This window comes from Amblyomma americanum, chromosome 7, assembly GCF_052857255.1.
Source record: "Amblyomma americanum isolate KBUSLIRL-KWMA chromosome 7, ASM5285725v1, whole genome shotgun sequence".
NCBI classification, from domain to species: Eukaryota; Metazoa; Arthropoda; class Arachnida; order Ixodida; family Ixodidae; genus Amblyomma; species Amblyomma americanum.
In genome coordinates this window covers 126,346,415-126,371,626 of record NC_135503.1, presented here as the reverse complement: position 1 = coordinate 126,371,626, position 25,212 = coordinate 126,346,415, and the positions used below count along the sequence as shown (strand labels likewise).

Sequence of the window (25,212 nt, the reverse complement as noted above, 5' to 3'; positions counted from 1 at the left end):
AATTTTTCTGGCGCCTCGTTTAGAAAACTGCGTAGAGTAACACTGAAAAACTGCTTTCTGGAGCCCTTCAGGGCGTAGAAGAGCCCTATGAAAAAAATAATAGAAGATATCTATAACGGTTGCACAGCTAAAAGCCCACCATAATGTCCACAATAAAATTCCGATGAGGAAGGGTGTGAGGCAGGGAGACAGGTTATCGCCAATGCTATTCACCGCCTGTTTACAGGAGGTATTCAGAAGCCTGGATTGGCATCAGTTGGGGATAATAGGTAATGAAGAATACCTAAGTAATCTGCGATGCGCTGATGACATTTGCCTTGCTAAGTCACTCAGGAAATGAACTCAAAGTATGATCGCAGTGAGTCAGGCAGGCACAGAAGAACAAATTAATGTGCAGAAAACCAAAGTAATGTTCATCAGTCTCGGCAGGCTACTCCTGTTTACAATTGGCAGCGAGGGGCTGGAAGTGGTAAGGATAATACGTCTACTTAGGGCATGTAGTGGTAGCTGATCCGGATAATGAGAGGGAAATAACTTGAAGGGTAAGAATCGGGTGGAGCGCATATGACAGGTTCTCTCAGATCATGAATGGCAGTATGCAAATATCCATCAAGAAAAAAAGTGTACACCAGCTACATCTTACCGGTACTCACCTACGGGGCAGAAACGTGGAGGCTAACGAGAAGGGTTCAAATTAAACTGAAGACAATGCAGCGAGCCATGGGAAGGAAAATGATAGGTATAAATTTAAAGGACCGCAAGCGGGCAGAGTGGGTGAGGGAACAAGCGGGGGTTATTGACATCCTAGTCGAAATCAAGAGGGAGGAATGGGCTTGTCCCTTGTAGCGTACCTGAAGGCAGGCGAAGCATAAGTGTGGGATCGGTGCTGAGAAAATGTCGTCAAGCATAATTCGGGCTGCACACAGAAAAACGCTAAGGTATCGTGTCTGCCGTGCTGGGCCTGGAAAGCTGGAGTGCTTACAACCTCCCCACATCAGTCCCTTGTTGGGATCTTCTGGGCAGATGCAACATAAATTTGGGCTCTATACGAGAAAAAACGCATCAAGCCTAAATATGGCTGCCGATGCATTGCCGCAGACGGCACCACAACGGATGCAACGGGCTATACGCACAGGAGTGCTTGCATCGTATTATTCCTGCATTTTTTAATCACTAATTTGTATTATATGCATTCATAACTTAATCTTGTAGATTACTTGTAACATAATTCTCAGCATCTTTACTCGATTAATCAAAACTAAATGCTTTGGGCTCTGGCGCTCAAGTAAAATGTACAAATGAGTCAGACGATGTGCAGGGATAACTGCGCCTATTTAGCAGGATGCACTGGACTGCCTGAGCCACTCCAACCGTCATTATAGTTTGGAGCACACTCATGGGCGGTCCGCACAACGCCAAAAAAAAAAAATGAGGTGGTCTGCCTGCACACGTCTGGTTCGACGCCGGTCCCAGGTTCACCTGCCGATTAAGTTGGTTGCCGACTTAAGACCGATGATTGGCCGACCATCGGTAGCCAGCAATTTCTGCTTTGGTATTTGCATTCCGAACATGTTGTATACAAGCCGTTATCAGGAAGTCTCTCACTGCAGCCAACACAACTTTCGCTGTCACGCAGGTTCGGCTAGCTGGTATTTCTCCTTTTCAGGAAAACTTAGCACCCTTCACCTCGCAAGCAGGGTGCTTTTTAATGTCAACACAGCAAGCAGCAGCAAAAACTCAATTCCAAAAAAAGAAAAATGGCACTCGAGGTCGATGCTAGGTGATCGGAAGTTTGCTTCGTGATGACCTCGCGGTGGCTCACTCGAAGGCCCGGCGTAGGGAAGCCAGGTCAGAGCTGAGCAGCGCAGCCTCCCACTGCCCAAAGGTACTCAGATGCAGCACCATGGAGGAAACATTTTTTTCGTCCATGGCTTCAGCTCTTGTTTACGGATATCAGTGGAGCAAGCCCATATAATGTAAACTCTATCTGCGCGTTGGCCGCAGAGGGCGCAGTTTGGAGCTGTCGCCAGAGGACCGTTCAAGATTTTGCAAGAGAATTATCACCCGGAGGAAAACGGAGTCGTTCTAGTCGGTAATGATCGTAATGACAGGGGTACATGACCAAGCGACCCTTCCCACGCGATATTTTCCGAGCGAACACAGCAAAAAATATTTCCCTAACCAATGAGCTGGTACAACGTTTTCCGCCATTTTCTTTCTGACATGTTTTGCCACCAGTTCTAATATCCTTTTTTTTCTGCATTTATTGTGTCATAAGCATCCCCGTTACACAGAATGATTCCATGATCCCTATAGGGGGTTTATTTCATGAATACAGGAGTTTTAATATTCCAGTTTTCAACTATTTTAAGTTTGTACCAAATTTTAAGTATACATGTAAAAAATCACCACTGCTGTTTCTCGATCGAAAACTAACGAATTTGCTTTCTTGAGACCTGGCCATATTATTTAGGTCGAAAAATTTTGTTTGAAAGGGTTAAGATTAAAGGGGCTCCAGGAAACTATTGACGTCGCTTGGGTCGGGTTCCGATTTTAGATGAAATCCCATGATATGCTACGATTTGTTTGCGGCATGTATTTCATGTTTGATCCCATTAATGTTCAGCTGACGCCTTTTATATTATGATATGACTATACTTATCTCTTAGGAGTTGGCCGTTAGGTGTATAAATGTGCTTCATAAGAAATCGATTCATTATAGAATACATTTTTTTCGTATCATTAGCGAAAATCGGTTTAATTGAAATTGTTTTGCACTTTTATTAATAAGAATATCTCTCTAAAATGCAAACTGCAGCAATTTTAATAGTTGTACTTGCGCTGAAACAACAACACTTGAAACTGGGAGATTGCCGACATATTTCAATACTTGGGCTAATATACTTGTTTATTGCATATAAAATAGCTTTACCTTGGAAGCACCTTGCGCCTTACTAGATCCGAAATTTATAAATACTTCTCGAACTCATCCAGAGGTGAAGCCATGTCGTGAGTATTAAGCCTTAAGGAAGGATAAGAATGATCGAATAAATGAAAATGCCGCCCAGCAGTAGGTTAGATGTGCCATTGGCAAACCACATCTTCTCGAAGAAACATATCGGGGGAGAAATATTATTTAGCCCTCCTTTTTAGGAAGCATACTCAGGGTGGCAAATTCGGCTAAAATCGAATTTTACGCGTAAAGGGAGGACCATAAGCACACGCAAATTGTTCTTCCGGATGCGTGTTGATATCCAAGCTTTAAGTGCAACTGAATAGAGAGTTTATTGAGCTTAAAGAGACGTCAGTTGTGTTTAATAAGCGGCGCACTGCAACACGTCGCACTAATTAGCACAACGGCTTGAACAAAATTTCATGTTCCTTCAGCTGTTATGCGCGTATTTTGGTACACGCAAATATAGAAGCCAGGATCCTTACTTGAAAACTGGAGCCATGCGAGATTACGCGCGAAAAAAAAAACAAGCACACGCGTAGATCGACAGAAACAGAAGGCTACTACCGAGACCTTTGCCTAAAATAACAAATACAGCTAGCCCTTTCGCTGCATTTCTTTCCTTCTACAAAATGCTCCATGCGCTGTAATTCTACACGGCATTAAGCGACCCCAGGGGGGGGGGGGGGGGGGGGGGGGTCCTTGTCCCCGGCAGGACAAGGACCTTTTCCAGTGATATTCATTTATACATCTTGCATCAACTGCAGCTTATCGTAGGAGCAAATGTCACAAAGCTCACACGCTCGTTCCGCACTCCAACAGCTCACACACCTCTGTGCAACTACCATCACCCGCGTAAATAAGAAGGGAAAACCTTGCGGGTAACAGAGCGCTGGGCTGTGAAGGCATAGCAGCTTTAAGTTGACTTGTGTTGTATTTAAACGTCGTTCGTCAATTCTACCGGAGGACAACAGCGGGAACGAACGCCAACAAGCTGTCTTCGCGAGCTGTTTACACGAGCTCTTAGTGCCTCCAAAGTACGTCGCCACTTGACGTACGTCAAATTTACTGCTCCGCTCTCTGCGGAATTCGAAGAAATAGAGACAGCAAACGCTGCGACTGGCCGCATAGTAGTGAGCGTTCTAAAATTAAGATCTTAGCGGAACGGAGCGCGAACTCCGCGACGGGGCATCGGCCGCGAAAGCGAAAACGAAATCGCCGCACGCACAGCGAACCAGCGCTTCCGCACGAAGCTGCGTCTACTAACTGGCGCCAAGCCGTCGGCGACCGATGGGCTGCTAATGTATGGACTAATAAATAACTAGGGAGAAAACTGTTGCTTGTACAGTAAGCTTGTAGGGCGATCTGATTGGCTTGCTATTTTGGCTTGAAAGCGACCGACCTGTCACCTTGCGAATGACATGGCCACTGTTTTCCACTGAGCCCCCTAGTGGAGATCAGTGCTGTTTATGTGGGCTTTGCGGTTTTTTATTGCGAAGTGTTGTGGCTAGAATTAAAAAAAAACCGCTCAAGAATGTGTTTAACTTTTCGCAAAAAAAGAAATTTTGCAGCCAGTGTCAAATTTATTTTGTTGGTTATGGTTGTTTCACGCAGTAGCTCGCATAAAGAGCTACAGGAATTGTTCGTCAGATGGCAGCAGCGACAGTTTAAGTCTTTGTTTGTCTTGCATCAGAGCTTCAATGGAAGGTTCCCCCTGCTGTCGCACTAAGTGTTTTCAGTGCGCTCCAATGCCTCGAGGGGCAGTCCGAAGAAACGTCGCAACAGATGAAGTCCGCCTAGGCGATTAGATTGAACGGTTTCGAGTGCGACCCCGCTTTCGCTTCGATCACTCCTTGGATGGTGTCGTGTTGACTACAAGTGCGTCGCTCATGTCTCAGCTCTCCAAGGAGTCGGGTGTCGACCTGAACTTCGACGAAATAATGGCCTCGTCGCTGACGCTACAGGACACCCCGCCGTACAGTTACTACGAGGTGAAGGATCGCACCGTCGTGCCGTCGCTGCCTCCACAGTGCGCGAGGTAAGCACGATAAGCCTAACACACGCGCGCGCGCGCGCATGCTGCCTCGTATTGCGAGCGGGTCCGTCAATCGCGCGGCCGCCAGCCCGGAAAAAGCAGCAGCGCGTGCACGGCGCCGATCGCTGCGGCGGGCGCCCGGAGACAGCGGGGTGAACCCTCGGTTGTGCGTGTCACGCTGCGCTCGCTTTTTTCTTTGCGCCCGGGGCAGGGAGAAACCCCGCGACGTCGTCGCCCGCACGTTGCGCAAGCTGCGGCTACGCGTCGTCGCCGCTGCTGGTCCTGTTTTGTTTACGACGCGACTCCCCCGCGCCACTGTGCGCCTTTCCCTATGAGGCCGGACACTTCACAGCTGGCCACTGAGCGATCGCTTGCCTGCGGACGCTGCTGCACCGCGCGGTTTCAATTCGGCGGCTCTCATGCACGGGCGCTGCGGCGGTTTCCGAGTCCGACGAAATGAGTCATCTCGCGTCGTGCTGGGAACGTCGCGGCGGCTCACGGTGCGCCATCCCGTTGCGTCCTGTGTTTCAGGCAGGCGCAGCGAGATCGCCGGGTGCAAAACGAAGATAGGGCGTGCGTCGCGACGGACGGGGACGACATGGTTCCGCGTTGCGATTCCTGCTTTCTTGGGAATTACCCTCCTAACGGAACATGCCGCATGGTCGGTTCAAATTTCGGCTGAAAGCCCTCGGGCGCTTCCTTTGGCGCGCCGCGCGATTGTGTTCACCAAGGTGCAAGTCTGAACTTGACGATAAGCGGGCGTCAAGCCTTAAGGCTATGTTGCCAAGCTTCTCACGGCCTGGTTCTCTCTCTCTTTTTTCGGTGAGAAAGCGACCTTTTGTCAGGAACCACGAAGAACGCGGGGGTCTGTCGCTAGCGCGGCCGTCGGCCAGTGACAGGGCACGCACACCGAAGTGACCTCGCTGATGCATTGCACGGAGCTGTTCGCAGTGGGTGCCATGCCATCGTGCTAAGCTTCTGCCGACGAAAAACGCATATAGTTTCGGGCTTGCAGCTACACATACTAGTGCCGTGTCTGAACGAAGCTAAACAACGGTGAGGGTGGAAAAATTTTACAGTATTTCATATTGTGTGAATACCAAGGGGTATTCCTTACGAGCTTGGTGAGTAAAAAAATAAAAGTCAAACTGAGGATATGAATTAACATCCTAGTTCTGCCATATTTATGTGTGATCATCTTTATATATAGCATATTTATAAGGACAACCCCGAGGAGTTCATTATAGATATCCAGTGTAGCCTTGGATGAGGTATCTATGGTTACATGATGCTACACTCATTCATTGCCTTCCTGTTATCAGTCCGATTCTTTCATAGCAGCCCAACAGGGTATGTGCTTGTACACAAGCAACTACTAGTGTGATTAGAGTTCATGACAGAATGATGATTGCATGTTTTGCTGCAAGATTAAGAAATGGCGCTTGTTTACTGAGTGGCACAGGTGCATCTACTGGAACCAGAGTCAGAATGGCCAAGACCGTGCAGTGGTGGCTTTTCGTGTTTGCCAATTCTTGGAGGAGTGCAAGGCATTCTGGCCCTGTGATGCATCAGTGACATCCCAGGCTTATGATGAGGCAGTGGAGTTTGGGTTTATTAAATGAAACACTAATTCCTCCCAGCTCGTGTCTGTTTGGTGATGCTGGCTTGGATATTCGCTACATAGGCATCTTCCAAGGAATGGCTATCAGGACAACCTTGGCCGCCTACCTCATTTGCAGGGCATGGAGACGAGTCTTGGAACTTTTTAATTGCGTAGTGTTGATAGGGTTAACTTGATGCGCATCTGTAGTCCAGTGCAACTTCAACTTACGCCCAGAAAAAAAAAAAACGCCCGAGTAAAGAATCAAGTCATGGAACTTGTGGTTCGAAACACGCATTTTCTTTCAACTGCAGCTAGAACAGGGGGTGAAAGAAAGCGTGTGGGCATTGCTATATGGGTTCAACATTTTAGGTGGTGCTCTCTTGCGCAGTATATGGTTGTCAGTAATGTAGGGTATAGGTAGAAAATTTCGTTTGCGTTCCTAAATGCCCATCTTAGAGTTTCCCTTGTAGGTGTATATCATGGAGGCACCAAAAGTGATGGGAACTTCAAAACTTATTTTGAAGATGCCATAAAGAACAAGCTTATATATTTAATGCTTGCTATGCATTTGCTCTCAGTTTTATCGGTTAATCACAGTATTGTGATGTGCAAAGGCTTCTACTTGTCTTGTTACTATGGTATCTGTCTTTATCTGGCCACTGTAGTATCTATATTTAAAGAGTAATGCCTTGAACTGACAAATTTTGCATGCCTAGTTCATACACACACAAAAAAAATGCTTGTTGAGAATTTTAGTTTCTCTGATGGAAGTACGAGTAGAATTTTGTGTTGAAATGGATTTTTAAAATGTAGTGACAGTGGAGATGCTAGTAGTGGTGTAAGTCAAGGGGTCAGTATCATTGATACTTTGGATAATAGCATTTGTGTTTTGGGGCAAACCACTATTTTAAGCCTGTTTTACTTCTTGTGTTTTTAGGTACCGTGCCATTCATTCTTTGGGAAAGCCACCTTAGTATACACAAACAAATAACATCATGCAAAGAAGTCCACACAGTTGTAGGGAGAAGTAGGCATTGTAGTGAATAATTTCATTATGAGCATGCTGTGTGGCAGTTCTACATTTTTGTTTTAAACATCAGGAACAAAAAAGAACGAGGTTGTGGAGAGGCTGAAAAACCGTACCTACTGGCCACGCAGTATAATGGAAGAAAATAATGCAGCACATGATGCAAACGTTTGATTTCCCACTAAACAGGCGGTAGCATCAGCCAGTTGAGCCATCACCAATCATTTTTTATAGAACCTGTATCTGCTACTCACTGTAACACAAAGGTAGGTGCTTTCAAGGAAGTGTAGCCACTCCACATTGCAACAGCTGTTTTCTCTGTTTTGTGCTTCATAAATTGTCCCACTGGTTTAGCACTTTTTAGATTTGTTGCTTTCCTATGGTTCGTATTTGTGCAAGTACACCACAAAGCCTATGTGTGGGTGTTTGTATACTTAAAGCTTAAAATGTTTAAAGAAAGTTGAAGTGACACTGGCAACAGGGAAGCAGCAAGATGTATGTAGTTTAGTGAACCTATCATATTTCTGTCGAGTTGTTAGTGACCGTACCTATAGAGCCTTTTCATTCAGTTGTCAAAATCACCTTTTGAGCCATCCGCAACATGCACACGACAATACAAGGCACTAGTCAGCCTGCATTCACTTAATTCACATATACCTATGAGCTATGTTTTACCTCAATACCATGATAGTTTTGTTTATGAATGCAATGCCATGGTAGCAGTTGTTCAGTTTATCTGTGTACTCAAAGGTCAAAACTAAAGAACAGTGAGGGGGGGGGTGGTTAAGAGACAAAGCCAGCAACACCAGAGTGCAGTGAGCAGGGCTGTGGATAGACTTGGCTTTTTTTTTTTATGACAGTGCTTTATTATAAGTGAGCCATTACAACTTTAATGTACAATATTCCAGGCGCAAGTGTTCATAGGTCACACCCTTGATTGCAGTTGTACTCGGGCGCTTCTTGGTTGCAGTGTGCTGAAAAACTTCTTAGCGTTGCCACTGCAGCTGTATTTGTCTACATATTGAAGTGAATTGCAGCAGTCATTCAGGTAGGGGTGGTGCACATCGATATTCGGATGAAAAGAAATGCTCATTGTTTTCAGGATAATGGCATTACACCCCGATGCAGTTTCCGGTGGCCATGCTGTGCAAGCTCTAAGCGAAATGTGTGGTTCTCATATTGTCACAAGTAAGGTTTTAGAAAGCTAGCAGCGGACGCATAGGTTCTACTGCACAGCTGCACATTGTTTACCCATATGCTCTTGTCATTTTTCGTCTTGTCTGGCATGCACAGCCAGCCTGGTTATCTTATTTGCAGTTATCAATTTGTGCTGCTTCTGGCCATGTCAGTTCAGTTCATTAGTTTTAATGCTTCACTACTGCAGCCCTGTCTGTTGTGCCCACTGCACTAGCCCTCATCATATTATCATCTTATCCTAGTTTGAAGTAATAAGATGAGTGCCATCTGTTGTGCTGCCTTATTTTTTTGATTGCCTGGCAGCAACTGTAAGGCCGTGCTGAAAATTTAGGTGGCACTGTTTACAGATATGCTAAAAGTTTTGTTCAAGCATTTAAAGTTAATTAGAAAGTCTTCGAAATATTTTTCTGTACATTTATGGGGGTAAAGCATGAAGAAGGTGTGCTTTGCTACATAAGCTCTGTCTTCAAGGTGTTAAAGGACTGTAGACACCCAATTTTTGCTTGCATGTTTTCTTCTTTCAAATGGTGCGTTAAACATCAATATACATGGATCACCTGTAATATTTGCAGGCAACTGCTAAATAATTTATAATTGCGTTTATTCTTGATGCTGTTTTGGTTTTGATTTCATCTACCGAACGTTGGTTGTGATGTGTAGTTGGTGTTTAGCTCACGTGAGGCACGAAAAAGATTGCAGTACAACTTCTGATACATCGTTCGTCATCATTCCAGTTATTGAAGCAGGCTGGTTTAAGTGTCCTAGTGAATCAGAACTGCGTATCAGTGTGTATTTTTCAGTTTTTTTCGTGACTCACCTGATCTAACTGTGAACTACACACCACAGCCATTGTTCAGCTGATGAAACCGAAACGGCGAGAAAGAAGAAATTCAATTATAAATTTTTTGCCGGTTGTAGGAAAATGCCATGCAGTGATCCATTTATTCTAATGTCCAACGCGCATCATTTGAAAGAAAAAAGCACGCACCTAAAATTAGGTGCCTATCGTTCTTTAACATCCCAGGTATACCGCAACTTTATTGAGAGCCCCCTTCAAAGCCCCTTTAATGTACGGGCTAGCTACAAATGGGAAAAGAAAAAGTATTAGTGCATATATGTCATACATGACTTGTTTACACTAATACCCATTCGTTAAAGAAGGGCCATCATAGTTCACATGTTTTAGAATGCTCCTCACCTTTTATACAAAACTTATAATCTTTCAGTTGGGACGCTTGTCAGTGTGTTTTCTTGCATGCGTAACACATTTTAGGGCCTTCAAGTGAAACCAAAAGCCAGAGGAAGGGATTATAGAAGTACTTGCTGTTGGGCTAGTTGGTTCATCATAAAGTTGAATGGCGCAAGGAAACGAACACAGGAAGACACAGAGACATTAGAGACACAGAGAGGGATTATGCTGTCCGCAGAAAGATGCTAAGCACGGCCTGGCACAGATAGGTAGCGGCACAAACAGCAGCATGCCGTTATCAGTGGTTGCACCATGCTGGACTGGTCTGGCACATTGCAAAACCACAAGCGTCGCGCGAACCCGCTTCTTGCTGCTGCTTTTTCTTTTCTTTTTTTCCTTCTTGCGTTTAGTTCTTTGTCTAATTGCATAACTGGCTGCTCAAACATCAGCTCGATTTGAAAGTTAATTTATCTGCCAATATGGTAGCGAAGTTTAATTGTGTTTGATGTTGGCGAAAAATTGGACGGGACACTTAAGTTCTGCCTAACGGTTGTGATGCGATAGCATTAATGGGTAATTGCCCACATGTGAATAGGTGATTCCCTATTTTACATTCATAGATCCTTGGGAGTCCTCATACCACCCCTGGTGCAGTGGTGCAGCGGTTAAGTGATGTGCCACTGCCCTGCGATGGTAGGTGACACCACCGGTAGGGCGTGTGAGACTAAAGTCGCTCTTCTCGAGCAACCTCTCGCAACCAGTCATTAATTTAGCTTCCACCTGCCATGGATGTCAGTTTGCCTGCAATCCAATGGGTAGGTTGTGGTGACGTCACAAGTTAGTGTGGCCTAGTTGGGCTTCTTTGCTTGCTTCTTTGGGAAATCTCTCGTGGATTTTTCGGTTATGCCCAGTGGTGACGCCTGCTTTTCTTCGACACGAGACTCAACGTTATCACATTAGAGCTTGGTGATTGTCTTTTACAATATGAAGAAGAAGATTAAAACCAGTCATTATTCACATGTTACATGCACACCTTTAAGAATTGTCATGGTAATGAATCGTAGGTATGGTATCCTAGCAGGGACACAGGGTGTGACGTGGAACTGCCTTTGTTGTCACTGTGTCACCGCCTAGCCACTGTTGTCTTCCTGCTGTTCCACTTTGTCTTTCTCTCTGGATTATGCATTATACTACCACAAATTCAGAAGACTATTTCAAGCAGTTTGACAGAGTGAAAACCAAGCATATTGCTTCGTCCCGTCCCTCAAGGGCAGTGCAGAAGGCTATTAGTAGCAGTGGGTGCCCAGAGCAGAGACTGTGAAGCCACGTGTTCCAAGATTCCAGCCAGCAATGCCTCGTGGTTCATTTATATACAAATGAAATTGTCTGTTATGTCTTTATCTCTATAGGCACACTTACCTGCTAAACTAGTCTCTGAAGCAGGAAAGGGATGAAAAAGTGGGATTTCTATGTAGAAGTATGTCTCTGAGACTAAGTGTTTGTACTTAGAGCACATGTTTATGATGCACAAGGAGATAGCCTTGTTAAAAGTTATAATTTGCTGTTATAGTTGTTATTGTAACTTCTACTGAAATTTTTTATTTTCATAAAATTGTACTAGTAACAGATGGGAAATAATAACTTGCTCCCCTAGTCTGGTTGGCAAACAGGAATATAACTTCTAATTCCTTTAGCTGGATTCTCAAGCCACCCATACCCTAGTTTTTGGGATGCTAGTTTTATTTAGCTTGTTGGTTAAGTCTAGTTTTTCCTGATAGTCTGGGTGCTGAAGTGTGCCTTTATATGCTGTGATTGTGCTTTAGGTTACAGCTTTTCTGATTTGTAGATGCCCAAAAACAAAGGATTGCTTGTGCACTGGTGCCCTGTTATAATAATAACACAGATGTATATGTTGCGCCATTGCTCAGCGGCAGCTCAAAGCACTTTGCTATGCTGAACTTGGCTTTGTATTTGGTGCAATAATTTTTTTACTGAAATCACTAACTAAACTCTGCATTTATGCATTTAATGGGTTGCCTGCGTCGCACAGTTTGGTCTCACTTGTAGTTGCTGCTTGATTTGATTTCTCGGTCACAGACTCACATTGCTGAGAGAGGCAGCGCCTCACTGAATATTGATTTTCTCCCTCTTTTCTGTGGACACCTCAACCATGCCTTTAAAGAAGGGAGGAAGGTGAGAGAGGAAGAAGAAAGAAAGGAAGAGGTGCTGCAGTGGAAGTCTCTGGATTATTTTCGACCACCTGGGGATCTTTTAACATGCACTGCCATAGTTTCGCCTTCATCCAAACGTGGCTGCCATGCACCTCACTGGCCTTTTTTCACAGAGCATACTTGCACAGACCTGTTTCAACTCACTTGCACAAGGGGTCTATGCATTCCATTGGTGCAATACGAGAGAAACCTGCTCTCGGTTGTTATCATATCTTCATTCTTGATCAGCATTCATTCAGCACTGATAAACTCTTTCTCTCTTTTTTTTTTGGTGCATGGATTTCTCAGTAAGACCCCATTGAGGCTGTCCTAGCCTTTTGGAGGCGGGGCTCAGCGTCATGTACTAGCGCCATGTTGCTGGCTTGAAAGGTCCCATCAGGAGGAAGGCTGGGTGGGTAAGAAGAGCACTGGAGGCACAGCACTTCCTGCGAACAGCACTGTCCGAGTGATGTCTGGCTTGTAGGGCTCTTCAGAATGGTATGGGAAAGGGTTTTGCAATTATGTGTTGGAAATGGGGGTGGATTGGAGTAGAACTGGAGCCTCTTTCTTCGAGGTACTGTGGTAACTGTGTGCGGTTGGGACAGTTGGATGTTTAGCAGCGTAACTTGCAATGCACACAATTATTTCTTGATTGATGCATTTCAGACATCTAGATCTTGCACATTTAACGTGAAGTGGAGTTCAGAGAAGTCTTGTTGCTGCAGCTCACTGCAGACGTGTTATAATGTGAAAGCTAGGATTCAGAAAAACGTGGATTGCTGTGCAGTTTGCTAAAGACGTCACATAGATTTTATTTTATTTGTCCATTGAGGCAGAGTACAGACACGTGGAAGTAGATTGTAAAGGCTTGCTGTGGGACGAGATTAAAATAGTTTTCCCTGTCGTGCAGGTGTTCTTATTACTGACATTGTTGAGCGCTATTTTCTTGTTTCTGCTTGAATTTCTCACTAAATCAGTGCAGTGCTTTCACTTTATGTATTTCTTGACCAAGTTTCAAGTATTAGAATACTGTACATTTCGGGGCAAAAGTAAATTTTTTCCTTCAGAGTTTTTTGTTTGCACATCTTGTGCACTGGTGTGATTTATTTACTGGCAGAAAGAATGTGCCATCATGCATCATCTTTTGCTGCACCCAATAACTGTGTTTTAAAATAAAAGCATTGTGTAAAAGAGGAAAAAATTGAGTCATTTTTAAAATGAACCTATGTGTAGAATCACATAATCCCACCATGGCCGGACTCGATGGCTGGACTGAATGTGGTCCAGTCACCCTAGTGTGGTCTAACCATGTTCTCAAAAGTTTGTTTTGGTTCGAATTCCGTCAGCGCCGCTTGCAAGTGAAATAGCTACGATGCCATACTCAAGTTGCATGTCATTGATTATGCTCTGGAGAATTAATTGGAACCAGGCTGCAGAGAGACAGTTTGATGTGAGCACAAAAATTATCTGGGACAGATACAGAGCCACACGAGCACTCTGGTCAATGAACCAACAGAAATAACATATTGACTGTGAAAAGGCACGCTAGCCAGAGCTTGGGTATCGTTGCACTCTGGAACTGCCGCAATCTTAATTTCCGTCGCACCTTCTAATGAAGGGATCTTCATCATGTTTTTATAGCGTTTATTGAATGAACATATTCATACTAAATGTGGGCTTTTCATTTGCACGGGGGTGCGATTTTTAAAGTGGAAATATGGTAGTTTTCCTTTGCCAGCGTCCCTCAATGCATTCTTACCTTATTCTTCACTTGGCTTCCACTGTAATAAGGGTGAATTAGCTGCAATACTATGGTGTAGTTGCAGCCTAGATGCAGTCTAGTAAGAGTAATAAGGTGCGCTGAAGCTGTTGCAGTATGCATTGAAGTGACCGCTATAATCACATAGCTTCATGGCACAGCATGGAAGCCCGTGACAGTGTAAATTATTTTGCAAAATCAACAACGATGTGTTGTCTTTTCTTCTCTTCTGTCTGTGTGTGTGCGTGTGCGTGTGCGTGCATGCGCGCGTGCCATTTAGCTCATCACAAAATCGGCGGCTGTAAAAAACACCATGTCAGCATGGCTGATACAATCTGTGCTCTCTTTTCTGCATTTATGCAACACTCACACAACTGTTACAGAAAGGAAAAGGCCGTGAACAGACATTGTACACTGTTCCTCTGAATTTCTTTTGGCAAAGCTGGCCAAAGGGGTATGAGACAGAGTGGCTATAGTGCTCAGTATGTTGCCTTTTAGTTGCATACTGATTGCAGTAGCACCTGCAGGAACTGCGTATGGCAAGAACGAGCATGGGGACAAATCTCTGAAACTGTACAGTTCAGTTGGGAGGTACCCAATTATAGTATTTCTTTGTGTTACAGGAATAGAAGCAGAGAAAAGGTTTTCTTGTTTCCTTGCTAGAAATACTGTGGAAGTAGGTGAGAAAAAAAATAACCTTCCGACGCTGCATGCTTTTGTACTGTGTGGAGAGCCTTGCAGGGACATGGAGCAGTCACTTTCTGGCCTGAACTTTCAGTTTATTCGCTAGTTTTCAACAATATGGCTCTAGAGTATGCATGCAAGGTACAAATACCTTGTGGCATGGGCTATGTAGACGTATGCCACTTTCAGAGTTTGTAATTCATATTTTAATTGGTTTGTACTTAGTGGGTGGGCTGATCGGTGTTGCACTGTGCTTTGTAAGCTTAAAAACTGTTGGCAGACAACTTTGAGCATAATGGCTTGGATTACCTAAGGGTAGCTGAATATTCTGAAGAAATGCCCCTCTTTTTTACATGACAGTAAAATTTTTTTGACCAGTCACTACACTGAATACTGTGCTTAAAAGAGACACATGCTCCGTGCAGAGCACTGGGCAGTGGTGCTGCTGTTTAGGGGCGTTGCTTGTCGTGTATTATTTATTGCTTAAGCCATGTATTAGGCATTTTTTCTCTTGATCATTGGTGGTGGGCATGAAGCGACCACTGTGTTAAGAAATCGACGTACGGGGACACCGTGGGTGATGCAGATCGCGGGAGCATTCGTTGCCTGCGTGCTGAAACCCCCCCCTGTGAACTGCCTGGCTTTGTTCTATTGTTTTCCGGGTTGCTACGTTGCCCTCCGTGCGATGCGGAAGATGTCTGTGGGCTGACGTTGCACGCTTGTCCTTGAAGGGGGAAGCTTGGCACTGTACCAGCTTGGCCACTTTTGGTAGCAGTTGCTGCCCGTGCTGTCTCTTCATCTTTTCATCAGTGTTCTCTTTCTCTTTTAGTGGAGACTAGGTCTGTAAAAGTTTGTTTAGCTAAACTGTGCCAACTCTTTATGTTGCTGCTATGTGTGAGTTACATATTAACGAGGTGAAGCACCACAGGGTGAAGGAGCGCAGTTCACCATGCAAACTTGGCTTTAACTTAATGGCTTGCGACTCAGAGAAATTTGTTTTCAGGAAAGTGTTTTTTTTTTCTATTTGCTCAGGTCAGTTGATTGGAATAATGCTGTGCTGATCATCAGTTACATTTCCTTATGAACATACGTAAAGTTAACATTGTTACCAGTTCTTTGTTATTGTTTCTTAATTTGTGTACAGTTGCGTAGAGATGCAGTGGTCTGTGAACTTAGCTGTGTGTCACTTGCGTATAGTAGCAAAACCAAGTTTTAGTGTTCTAATTGAGCTGAGCTTGTTTAAGTCCATTAGAATGACTAAAATGGCAACAGCAAGAGTAGGGATTAAGGGTGGTGCAGAAAATGGCACTGTATGCCAGGTCTTGTGAAATACAGATCTTTAAGGTGTTAATCAGCAAAACTTACCAAATTATTCATTGAGAACACTTCAGCACATGTCGAGTTCTTCACAGTACAGATACAGAGTGTGGCAGCCAGCAGAAAAGTATCCTTAAAGCTTACTGGAAGTCTTCGTATTGAGATCGTGTGCATAGGCACAAGAAGAAAATGAAATATAGTCAGCCATGCTTATCAGCAAAGCAAGGTGCTTTTTTCAGCCTCATATGTGCTTTGATATACGAGACATCCGTGCTGGAAACTTGCTTCGTAACAAGTGCAATTGCTTAAAACCTGCAACCTTTAAAGCAACTCGGGGGTGAAGTGCGGTTGCTTATTGTTCGACACAAAATATACATGTAAAGATCATGCATTTCCTTGAGGAATGCACAGAAAATTGGTTTTGGGGGAAAGGTAATGGCGCAGTATCTGTCTCACATATCGGTGGACACCTGAAGGGGGTTGTAAGGAAAGGGATTAAGGAGGGACTGAGAGAAGAAAGAGGTGCTGTAGTGGAGGGCTCCGGGAGTAACGTGCAATGGCATCACAGAGCACAGGGGCGCCTTAGCATTTCTCCTCCATCACGCGGCCGCCGCGGTCGTGTTCTAACCCGGGCACCCCGGATCAGTAGCCCAGCGCCCTAACCACTGAGCCACCGCAGCAGGTGCGGTGCACAGCTTGTGTGAAATACAGATAATCCAGCAAGAGGGTATTGAAGAACCCATATTGGTTGAAAATTCTTACTTTGACCACAGTAGTGAGGCGGGTTTGTCCAAAGCTATTCAGAGCTGAGAAAGGCCAGCTTGTTACTGGGCCTGACTGCAGTGATAAATGTTTGCAGACCTGATTACAGAGTTGTTGTGGCATCCAGCAATTGTCATAAGAATGTTGTGGCATGGACTCAAAGCTTGCCTGTGTTGATTTTGAAGTTGTTAGGCTTCGCTGCTGAGTGTAGCCAGGTGGAGTGAAAAGTTAAAGCTTGATTAAAAAGGAAAAAGAGAAAGGGGGGGGGGGGGGGTTGCATTTATGCAAGAAATTGTGACACACATTGCAGCACATGTCTGCGGCACATGTCACCTTTTAACTTTTAAATGAATTCCTGAAAAACGTATCGAAGTCACCAAATTTTTTGGCGATTTTCAGCAAAAATGATATGTCAGGCTTAAAATGCACCAAAGCCCTGAAGCATGTTTCATGGACAACTACTGCCCTCTAGTGTTGGAAATTGCAACCAGTGCGGATAAGAACCGTAATACCATGCTTATGCACATAAAAAAAAATGGCAGTAAATGCTTAAGATCTTTATTTGTTAATGCCATTATTTTCTGAGTTGGTGCTGTACGTCCACATATGGTGTCATTATATGAAAGTCACGATGATGATAACGCTCGCAAGGCAATGAGAAATTTCACCTGATTTTAAACAGTTCTATGAGCACAATATCTCGGGAATGTTTTAAAATGTAATAAAAGAAATTATTTTGCAGAAAATATCACCTTTCTTGCTTGACAAGTAAAAAAAGTATCCATAAACTCGCATGTTGGCACGCAAGTCGAGAGTATCTGTAAGAAGTACTGGTAAAAATGGTGCCCTTTGCATCGAAAACGCACTAGAGATGCCTCATCTGACTGATCGTTATGAATTAACCTTTTGCTACTGGATAGCAAGTTGTTACTAACAAAGTTGCATGCTTTTCTGCGTGTGGAATGGGGGACGAGAGTATGCACTGCTCAAGCGAATGAGTTGCGAACTCACAAGATCGCAAATGGCAGTAAGGGTAATTTCATTAAATTTGTATGTGTGGCACCGTGTGAATGCCATTAGAGCTTTAAGCAGTGAGCACATAATGGCATTAAATTTGTCCGTGTGGCGCGGGTATAACTCGTCTTTGGCAGTGGGAGGAATGCGACATCGGGCCAGACGAGTTTGGCTAATCATTGGTGACATTGCTACTATCTCTCATGGAGAGTACATCTTGGGGTTGATGCTTAAAGGGTTAACTAGGGTCAGTACAGCTTTGATGATATCAGCCTAGGTCAGTGCACTCTCTTGCTATTCTATAGTGCAATATGAGCAGGATGTGAGACATTTCCTGGCCGCAGGCCAGTGTATACTTTGTGGCGCACGCTTCTGTCATAGCAGGTACTTGGCCATTGTCTTGTTCAGTGAGGAGGGGAGTTAAGAAAATGGGGCTGAAGGCTGGTTCAACATTCTTTGTATTCCTTCCTACTGGCTTGCTACTAGTCAAGGCATTCTTGGAAGCTTTTTTTTTTTTTCTGAAAGTAGAAATTTTGGTGAATTTGCATTACTTACACTCTCCGTTGACAGATCCACAGTGAGAAAAAAATTTCATACAGGAAATTTAGAATTCATGAATTTGAAAAACAGGGAATGTGTTGACCTTCACTATGTTCCTAGGAGTACAACAAAACAGATGGGGTCAAAACAGGTAAAACCATCGTGAAGAAATCTGTCCTGCAAAGTGAGTAGCTAGGTAGAAAACTGTGACTGGAGAAAAACTCTCATTGTTCAAGCGTTTCCCTGAAATGCACAGCGCCGCCGTTCACAAAACAATTCTTCTTGAGTACTTCCCGTTTGATTTCAGCAATGAAACTTCGGGACAGGGTGCAGAACAAGGCATACAAGTGGATTCATTAATTATCAAAAATGAGATTTTTGGCCCATTTTTGGGGGATTTCAAAGCCGCTCTGGTTGGCTCTGTGAATGATGAAGAGGGATTAAATAATTAAAAGTGCTTAATTTTTTCTTTTTGTTCCTGATATGTTGCTAAGTGGAGACTGCTGATTGCAGAAGGTTAACCTGTGTGATTCAAGTTTACATTTGCAGTTCCGTTTCTCTTGAGAAGAGCTTCAAAAGTGCCTTACAGGTCCCTTACTCGTAATAATCAAGGATGGTGGATGTTGATGTACATCTCTAAAGGCCTTAGCTTGAGCCACTATAGCTCGCATTGCAGTAATGACTGCATGTTCAGAAACTGAGCATGAAAAACCTGAAATACCATGTATGGATTGCCAATATACGCCGAATACATATAGCGCAAATATGCAGTCTGCTTGGATGCCCCTATTTTCGAGGCTGTTTTTAGCACCAACATCTTTTTTTCTGTTTGCGTCATGAAGAAAGGGAAACTTAAAATTCAGAGAATGTCACCACTTTCCAGCGCTTCCTTGCTTTTTTGTCTGCTATATGTTTTGATGGGTTTTTGGACTCCATCTGTGTGCGATCAAATGCAGCGCTTCAGACCTGTCACAGCACAGCTGTAGTCATTGGCGGCTAGGTGTTTATGTGGAAGCGAAATAGCTACAAACAAATACAGACTCGTTTTTTCGACAAGTAATAGGTCAAGTCTATTTTCATCGTGACTGATAAGTTTAAGGCACCCCAAGTGTAAACACTAAAAAGTCGTGCGCACGAAATGCTGGAAAAAGAACCAGCCTCGATGACTGCGCAGCTGCCTTACACTATGAAGTGCTTAAATGTAAACATTCATTGTGCAGAGCTAACCGCTAAGAGCAAGCTTGAAATCAAATTGCTTTTGTAAACAATGGCACTCCATTGTACAGCCTGGATTTCTAAAGTGTTTACAAGGAGTGTTCAAATTCATCATGCCACTGTACTGCATCAAGGATTATGTGTGGCAGCGTGTGGGTTTAATGAATGCCTGATAATTCCGTTCTGCCTATTCCTTCTTTTCCCATGACACTTGTTTGCCTGCATTAGACGGCTGCCTGTGTGGCGTACACTTATTTTATTACTTATGTCTTCAACACTTCTGTTTGCAAAATAGCAGAGAGAAAAGTTGTGGCTGTGCAAAGGCAGGTACGGAGAAGTAATGCAATACGAAGGTTCTCTTTATAGTTCCTGAAACAGTCTGCTCGGCTGATTATACTTATTGTCTCTTAGTGACCTGAGGGAAAGTGCGACATGAAAATGCTGCTGTGCTCTCTGCTGCTTTGTCTATATTCAGTTGTCATTTAATGTCTCATTGCCCAAAATCTCCATTTTTAGCATCCAACTTCACAGCATTTCATTTTCATTTCAGCTAAGTTGCCCACCATATCAGCTATTCAGTGCATTATCATTTGAACCAAAGCAAAAGTAGCATGAATAAAGCACTATACTCGGACAGAACTCAAGAGGGAAGCGTAACAATGCAGGAGGGAACTACCCGCTTTCATCTGCCATTCTTTGCATTGTCACGCTACAATGCTCATAAGAATCGGCCGACGCCATTGGCTGGAAGGGGCTGCTTTGATGGTGAAAAGCCACTTCGTTCTTGAGTTGTATCCTGCTGAAGATAGAGCTATTCTGCCCATGAGGTGTCACCATAGCAGAAATTATTTAACTAAAAGCTGAAGGCCCTTTCAGATCATCCTGAGGTTGTTTTTTTTTTCACTGTAGGTTTTCGCTGCCGTGTGATGGGGCGTGTTCTTGCCTGTTAGACTGTTCCTGGAAGGAACTCTTGTGGGAAATAAGGGGTGGTGTATTGCGGCCAGGCGCACTTCTGGTGGCAGCACAGTAGGTGTGCTGTGCTGTTGCTGACTTTGCCAACCCAAGTTTACATATTTTAAGTGAACAATTGAGTTATTGTGGATGAAGGGTTCATACTTGTCAGTCCTGATGAAACATGTCGTTACTTACTTTGCTTGTCTTCTGGCTGCTCATGCTCGTTTGTTCCCTGCTTAATAAAGGTGCAGCTGTCAGCTAAAAGGCTACTAGCACCTCATCTGATAATATGCTTGCGCGTGCATGTGCAGGGATCTCCAAAAATGGAGGGGAGGCGATGATAAAGAGCACTACAGCAATGCTGCCTCGGCGATTTGTGTGTGAACTTTTTTTTTCATTTACTTTACAAGTTTTCATTTACTTTACAAGTTGGCCAAGTGAGGGGGGTTTACACTGGTATTATTGATCGTAAGGCACAAAATTACAGCTTCAGTTTGGCAGTATTTGTGGTCACCTTCCATGTAGTGCGTTTAATTGAAAGCCCAGTGTTGTCCTGCATTCTTCTTCATTTTCGTTGCTTTCTTCCATTGGTTGTGATTGCACAAAGTGCCAAGTATCATCATTAGCGGCAGCCCAGCTACATCCACTGGATTTCTAAGGATTCTCCCATTAATCTTGAATTAACCCGCGCCCTGTGTCTGCTGCCGCCGCCTTACCCCCGCACATTTTCCTGATCTCAACCATCCGCCTAACTTTCTGCCACCCTCTGCTACGTTTACCTTCTTTTGGTATCCACTTCGCTCCTTCAAGTGGCTATCAATTATCTGTTCTCTGTATTACATGCCCTGCCCTGCCCATATCATCTCTGGGGTGTATGTGATGCAAAGTAAAGGATGGCATTTGAAACATGCTACACGGTGCACTGTTTGCAGTTGTGACATTGCAGTTGGTCATGAGGACCTCACTGCAATGTCGTGTGCAGAGAAGTTATGGTGGGGTATGTTGCTAATTGTCTCGGTTTCCTCTCTACATTCCCAGTGGAGCCGGGCGAGGCATGGGTGGTGGTGTGGGCATGGGCAGTCTGCATCCGCGGACGCCCGTCAGCCGCACCAACCTGAAGCAGCAGCTGCAGCGGCACCAGGCGGAACAAGAGGAGCGCCGCATCCGCGAGCTTGTTGGTGCCCCGCCACAGCCATCGTCGGCCATCTGTGTTCCTGGGATCCCCGACACCATTCCAGACAACATCCAGGTGCCAACTCAGGTCCTACAGGTGAGTGCACAAAGTCAGTCAGCATTGTGCATGGAACCACTTTGTTCTGGTCACTGTGCGTGCTGCGTCAACGTCATGGCATCCGAGGTCGTTAATTGTCTAGCCTATTATCTTGATCTCCATACCACATACCAAAGGGCAGTTCCTTTTTTTTTTACTGCTTTATCAGTATAATCTCTTTTCGTTGAAAAAGTCGTGGTCTGTGCTTGTATGGAGCACCTCCCCGCCAGGACCCCAGCGGATCAGAGCACCTTCCGGGCACCCTCCGGACACGGAAGTTGCCTCTTTTGGACTGCTCACCAGTGGGTGCACTTCTGGGCACCAACTGGTGAAAATGCATGTCCCGCCTACGAGCCACCACCCACACCCACGTGCTCCCTCCAGAAGCCTCCACCCAACAAAGTGCTTACAACAGTTGAGCAAGAATGCGACAGCTAAATCAGATTCAAAGACACAATGGGAAAGCAATTAAAGTTAAAGTTAACGAATACTGCTAATGCAGATTTGTCGCATCATCACTTTGTTTGATCACCCTGTGCATTTTTTTATCTTCACATTTGCATGATAAACTTAGTTTGGGGTTTACGAAATCACTATCTACTCTCACCTTGTTCATTTTTCTGGTAATTTAAAACTCGCTGTCATGTGCTGCTAAGTGAGAATCAGACTGAGATGGGTCTGAGTACTTCTGTAAGAAGGCACAGTACAGCTGCCACACTGCCGTCTCTTCACCCTGGGAAGTGCAAGGAGTCTGGCGATCCTTTTTTTTCCCCAACTGAGCTCATCTCTGTGAAGGACTTTCTTTATACCTCTTGAATTAACTGGTGCACTATCCAACTACTCCCTTTTCCTTTGTGCTTATCTCTCATATTTCTTTTTTTTTCTACTTTATCTTTTGTAATGCAAGTAGCGAGCACTTAGCATTTATTTTATGGCGACAGCAGCATAGTGTACCTTGTTCAAGGTTAACAGCATCGCCATAGCCATTGTATTCCATTACCGCAGAGTGAGGTAGACAGTGCACTAGCTCAAGCATGCCTCAGTTGACACATGCCATTGTGTTGTCAAATTGAATGCCTGGATGCAATTGAAATCACTTCATGGCAGAAGCTGTTAATGTTACTTGTTCGGAATTTCATCTTTAATTTTCAGCGATGCTTATGCTTTATTTTTTTATTGAAGCAAGCATGTTTTGATCTTTTACATTTCCAAAAAAGAAAAACTTTGCACTCACCGAAGACATAAGTGGGAGCACCTACACTGCGGCTGCTGTTAGTATATGGGAAATTCTCATGATGCTTTTTGAGGTTCTAGCTACTGAAAGGGGACATTCTATTTTAGTGCCTGCTAAAAACCGATTCTGTGTGTTTTTCTGTCTGTGTTAATGATTTTGCAGCAGTAAAAGAAGAATTTATTTCTTATAAATAGGATTTTATAAAAAAAAAGTAACTTTCTTTTCTTCACCATTCAATTCAAACTTGTCACATTGAGACCGGTGAGGACTCTGTGATCACCGTTTTAAAAAAGTAAATGGTAGCGTGGCCTAGCCTCAGGGATCTTTGGTCAAAAAACTCTATTCAGGTCACTGCACTTAGCTTACAAAAATGGTGGTGCTGGTGATACTTGCATTTCAGTTTTCAGTGAGATTAGCCTCTGTCTTTAAGATGCAGTGCTCTTTCAATAGAGGAGAACTTTTCCTGAGAGTTCGTTTAAGTGTTTTTAAATAGAAGTGATTGCCAGTATGTGCTGGCCTCATGCATAAGCATCTTCTTGGAGCTTTGGGCTGTTTTATTTCTCTTAGTCAAGCCCCTCCTCTAGTTTCATGGCTGTGTGAACAGAAGTCAGCATGGATTTTTGTGGTTCCTGTTGTAGTAAGCGCAAGTCAGAGGGCAGCCTGTGTAGACCACAGACACAAATGTCTGTGCTAAAACAGAAGCTGAGGAGCAATCACCAAGGCCGGGCAGAAGATGCCTTTTCTTGTGTCAAGAATGGTAACATTTCTTCATCACGATGGTTTAGAAATAGGCTCTATATATATCCTAGCCATCTTAGCTGCGTGTCCTCAAAGCCTGTCTTGTTAGCCAAGATGCCTTGGCAGCTATGAAGGTCGCCAGTTTCACAAGCACTTTTTTTTTCTGTTCACGTGCTTCTATGGCCTTTGCAGCTTGCAGTGTTTGCTTCTCACTATTCAAAAAGTCAAGGAAGCTTAAAGGAGAAGTGCTGAAATTAAGCTAGTAATTGTTTATCTTTGCACAGTTCTTATTTTTTTCTACCATTAGAAACCTTTTGCTGACCTTAATGTTTGCCACACTCCCTATCAAGAGCTGCCTCTATGCTATAATATGGCGGCAAAGGCAAGGGGCATTTCTCCAAATTATGTTAACATTTTTTGAAATAATTTGAAGTTCAAGGTAACTTTTGTTCATAGTAACTTATTGTAGTTGTGTCCACAAACCTGAAATGAATTGCTGATCCACCATTATTCTTGAACTCAGCTTATAGTGTTTGTAGCGTTCTATTTATTTGAAGGCGTTCTTGTACCTGTCATCCACACTCCATTTTAAAGCAAAAAAAATGGAAAGTGCAGCACTTTTGAAGATGTGAACATCCTCAGCATGTTTGTTCTGCTCGCACTAACCTCAGCATTCTTTTTTGGGATCCTCCTGGTCGTAATCTTGCCTCAGCAAACTGGAGGGTAAAGAACCTGTATGCTGACTTGTGCACATGCAAAAAAGACTGTGCTTTGAAATGGTTCAAGGATACAAATATGTTGTGAAGCATATCTGGCTAAGTGCATGTCAAAAATTGCCAGCTTAGTAATCCGAGCCGGTGTAGTATTAAGCGTCAGGCATTCGGTATTCTGTGGGCTGCTCTTCTGTGGCGGCATGTATGTTCTTTTTGGGATAGGGCTGTAGGATATTTTAAGTGGTTTGTGCAAAGCCAGCTACTGTGAAATGGGGTCTGTTTTTACCTTTAGCTGTATGGCTGCTGCATTGTAACGAATTTTGTTATCTCCTGCTAACTGCACATTCACGTCTTTCCTTACCATGGGGAGGAAGTAATCATTGCTACCTGTTCTTGATGTTTTGTTCATTATTTTTTCTTTATGTAAGAACTGCTTTCTGTAATAAGGTGATGTATTGAGATACTCAGTAATTGAAATCAAAAGAATTAGCCTGTGGTAGTAAGCAATAGAAAGGTTGTTAGCATTTATTTTTCAACATTTAGGGCTGTGGTAAGCTCTACTGCAATGTATAAAACTCGTATCTGACATGACCTCAGCTAGGTTCATGTTAAGTTAGACAAAACAAGAAAAGGCATTCTTATATGTTATCCATATTAGGGCAACCAAACTTGCTTGCTAACTTCAAGAAACCCATTGTGGAAAAGGGAGGTATGGTTGGTTGGTTGGTTGGTTTATGGGGTTTAATGTTCCATAGCGATTCGAGCTATGAGGGACAGCGTAGTGGAGGGCTGCGAATA

General features: G+C 43.9%; 1 protein-coding gene across 1 annotated transcript in view; it reads left to right on the top strand.

Moving 5' to 3' along the window:
- Positions 1 to 4,606: 4,606 nt before the first annotated feature.
- Positions 4,607 to 25,212, top strand: part of Mitf (transcription factor Mitf) — a 116,912-nt gene continuing 96,306 nt past the window's right edge. Inside the window, exons 1-2 of the mRNA XM_077632916.1 lie at positions 4,607 to 4,991; positions 21,498 to 21,729. Of these exons, the coding sequence (XP_077489042.1) occupies positions 4,843 to 4,991; positions 21,498 to 21,729 (381 nt within the window). The 5' untranslated portion in view covers positions 4,607 to 4,842. The remainder of the gene's footprint in view (positions 4,992 to 21,497; positions 21,730 to 25,212) is intronic.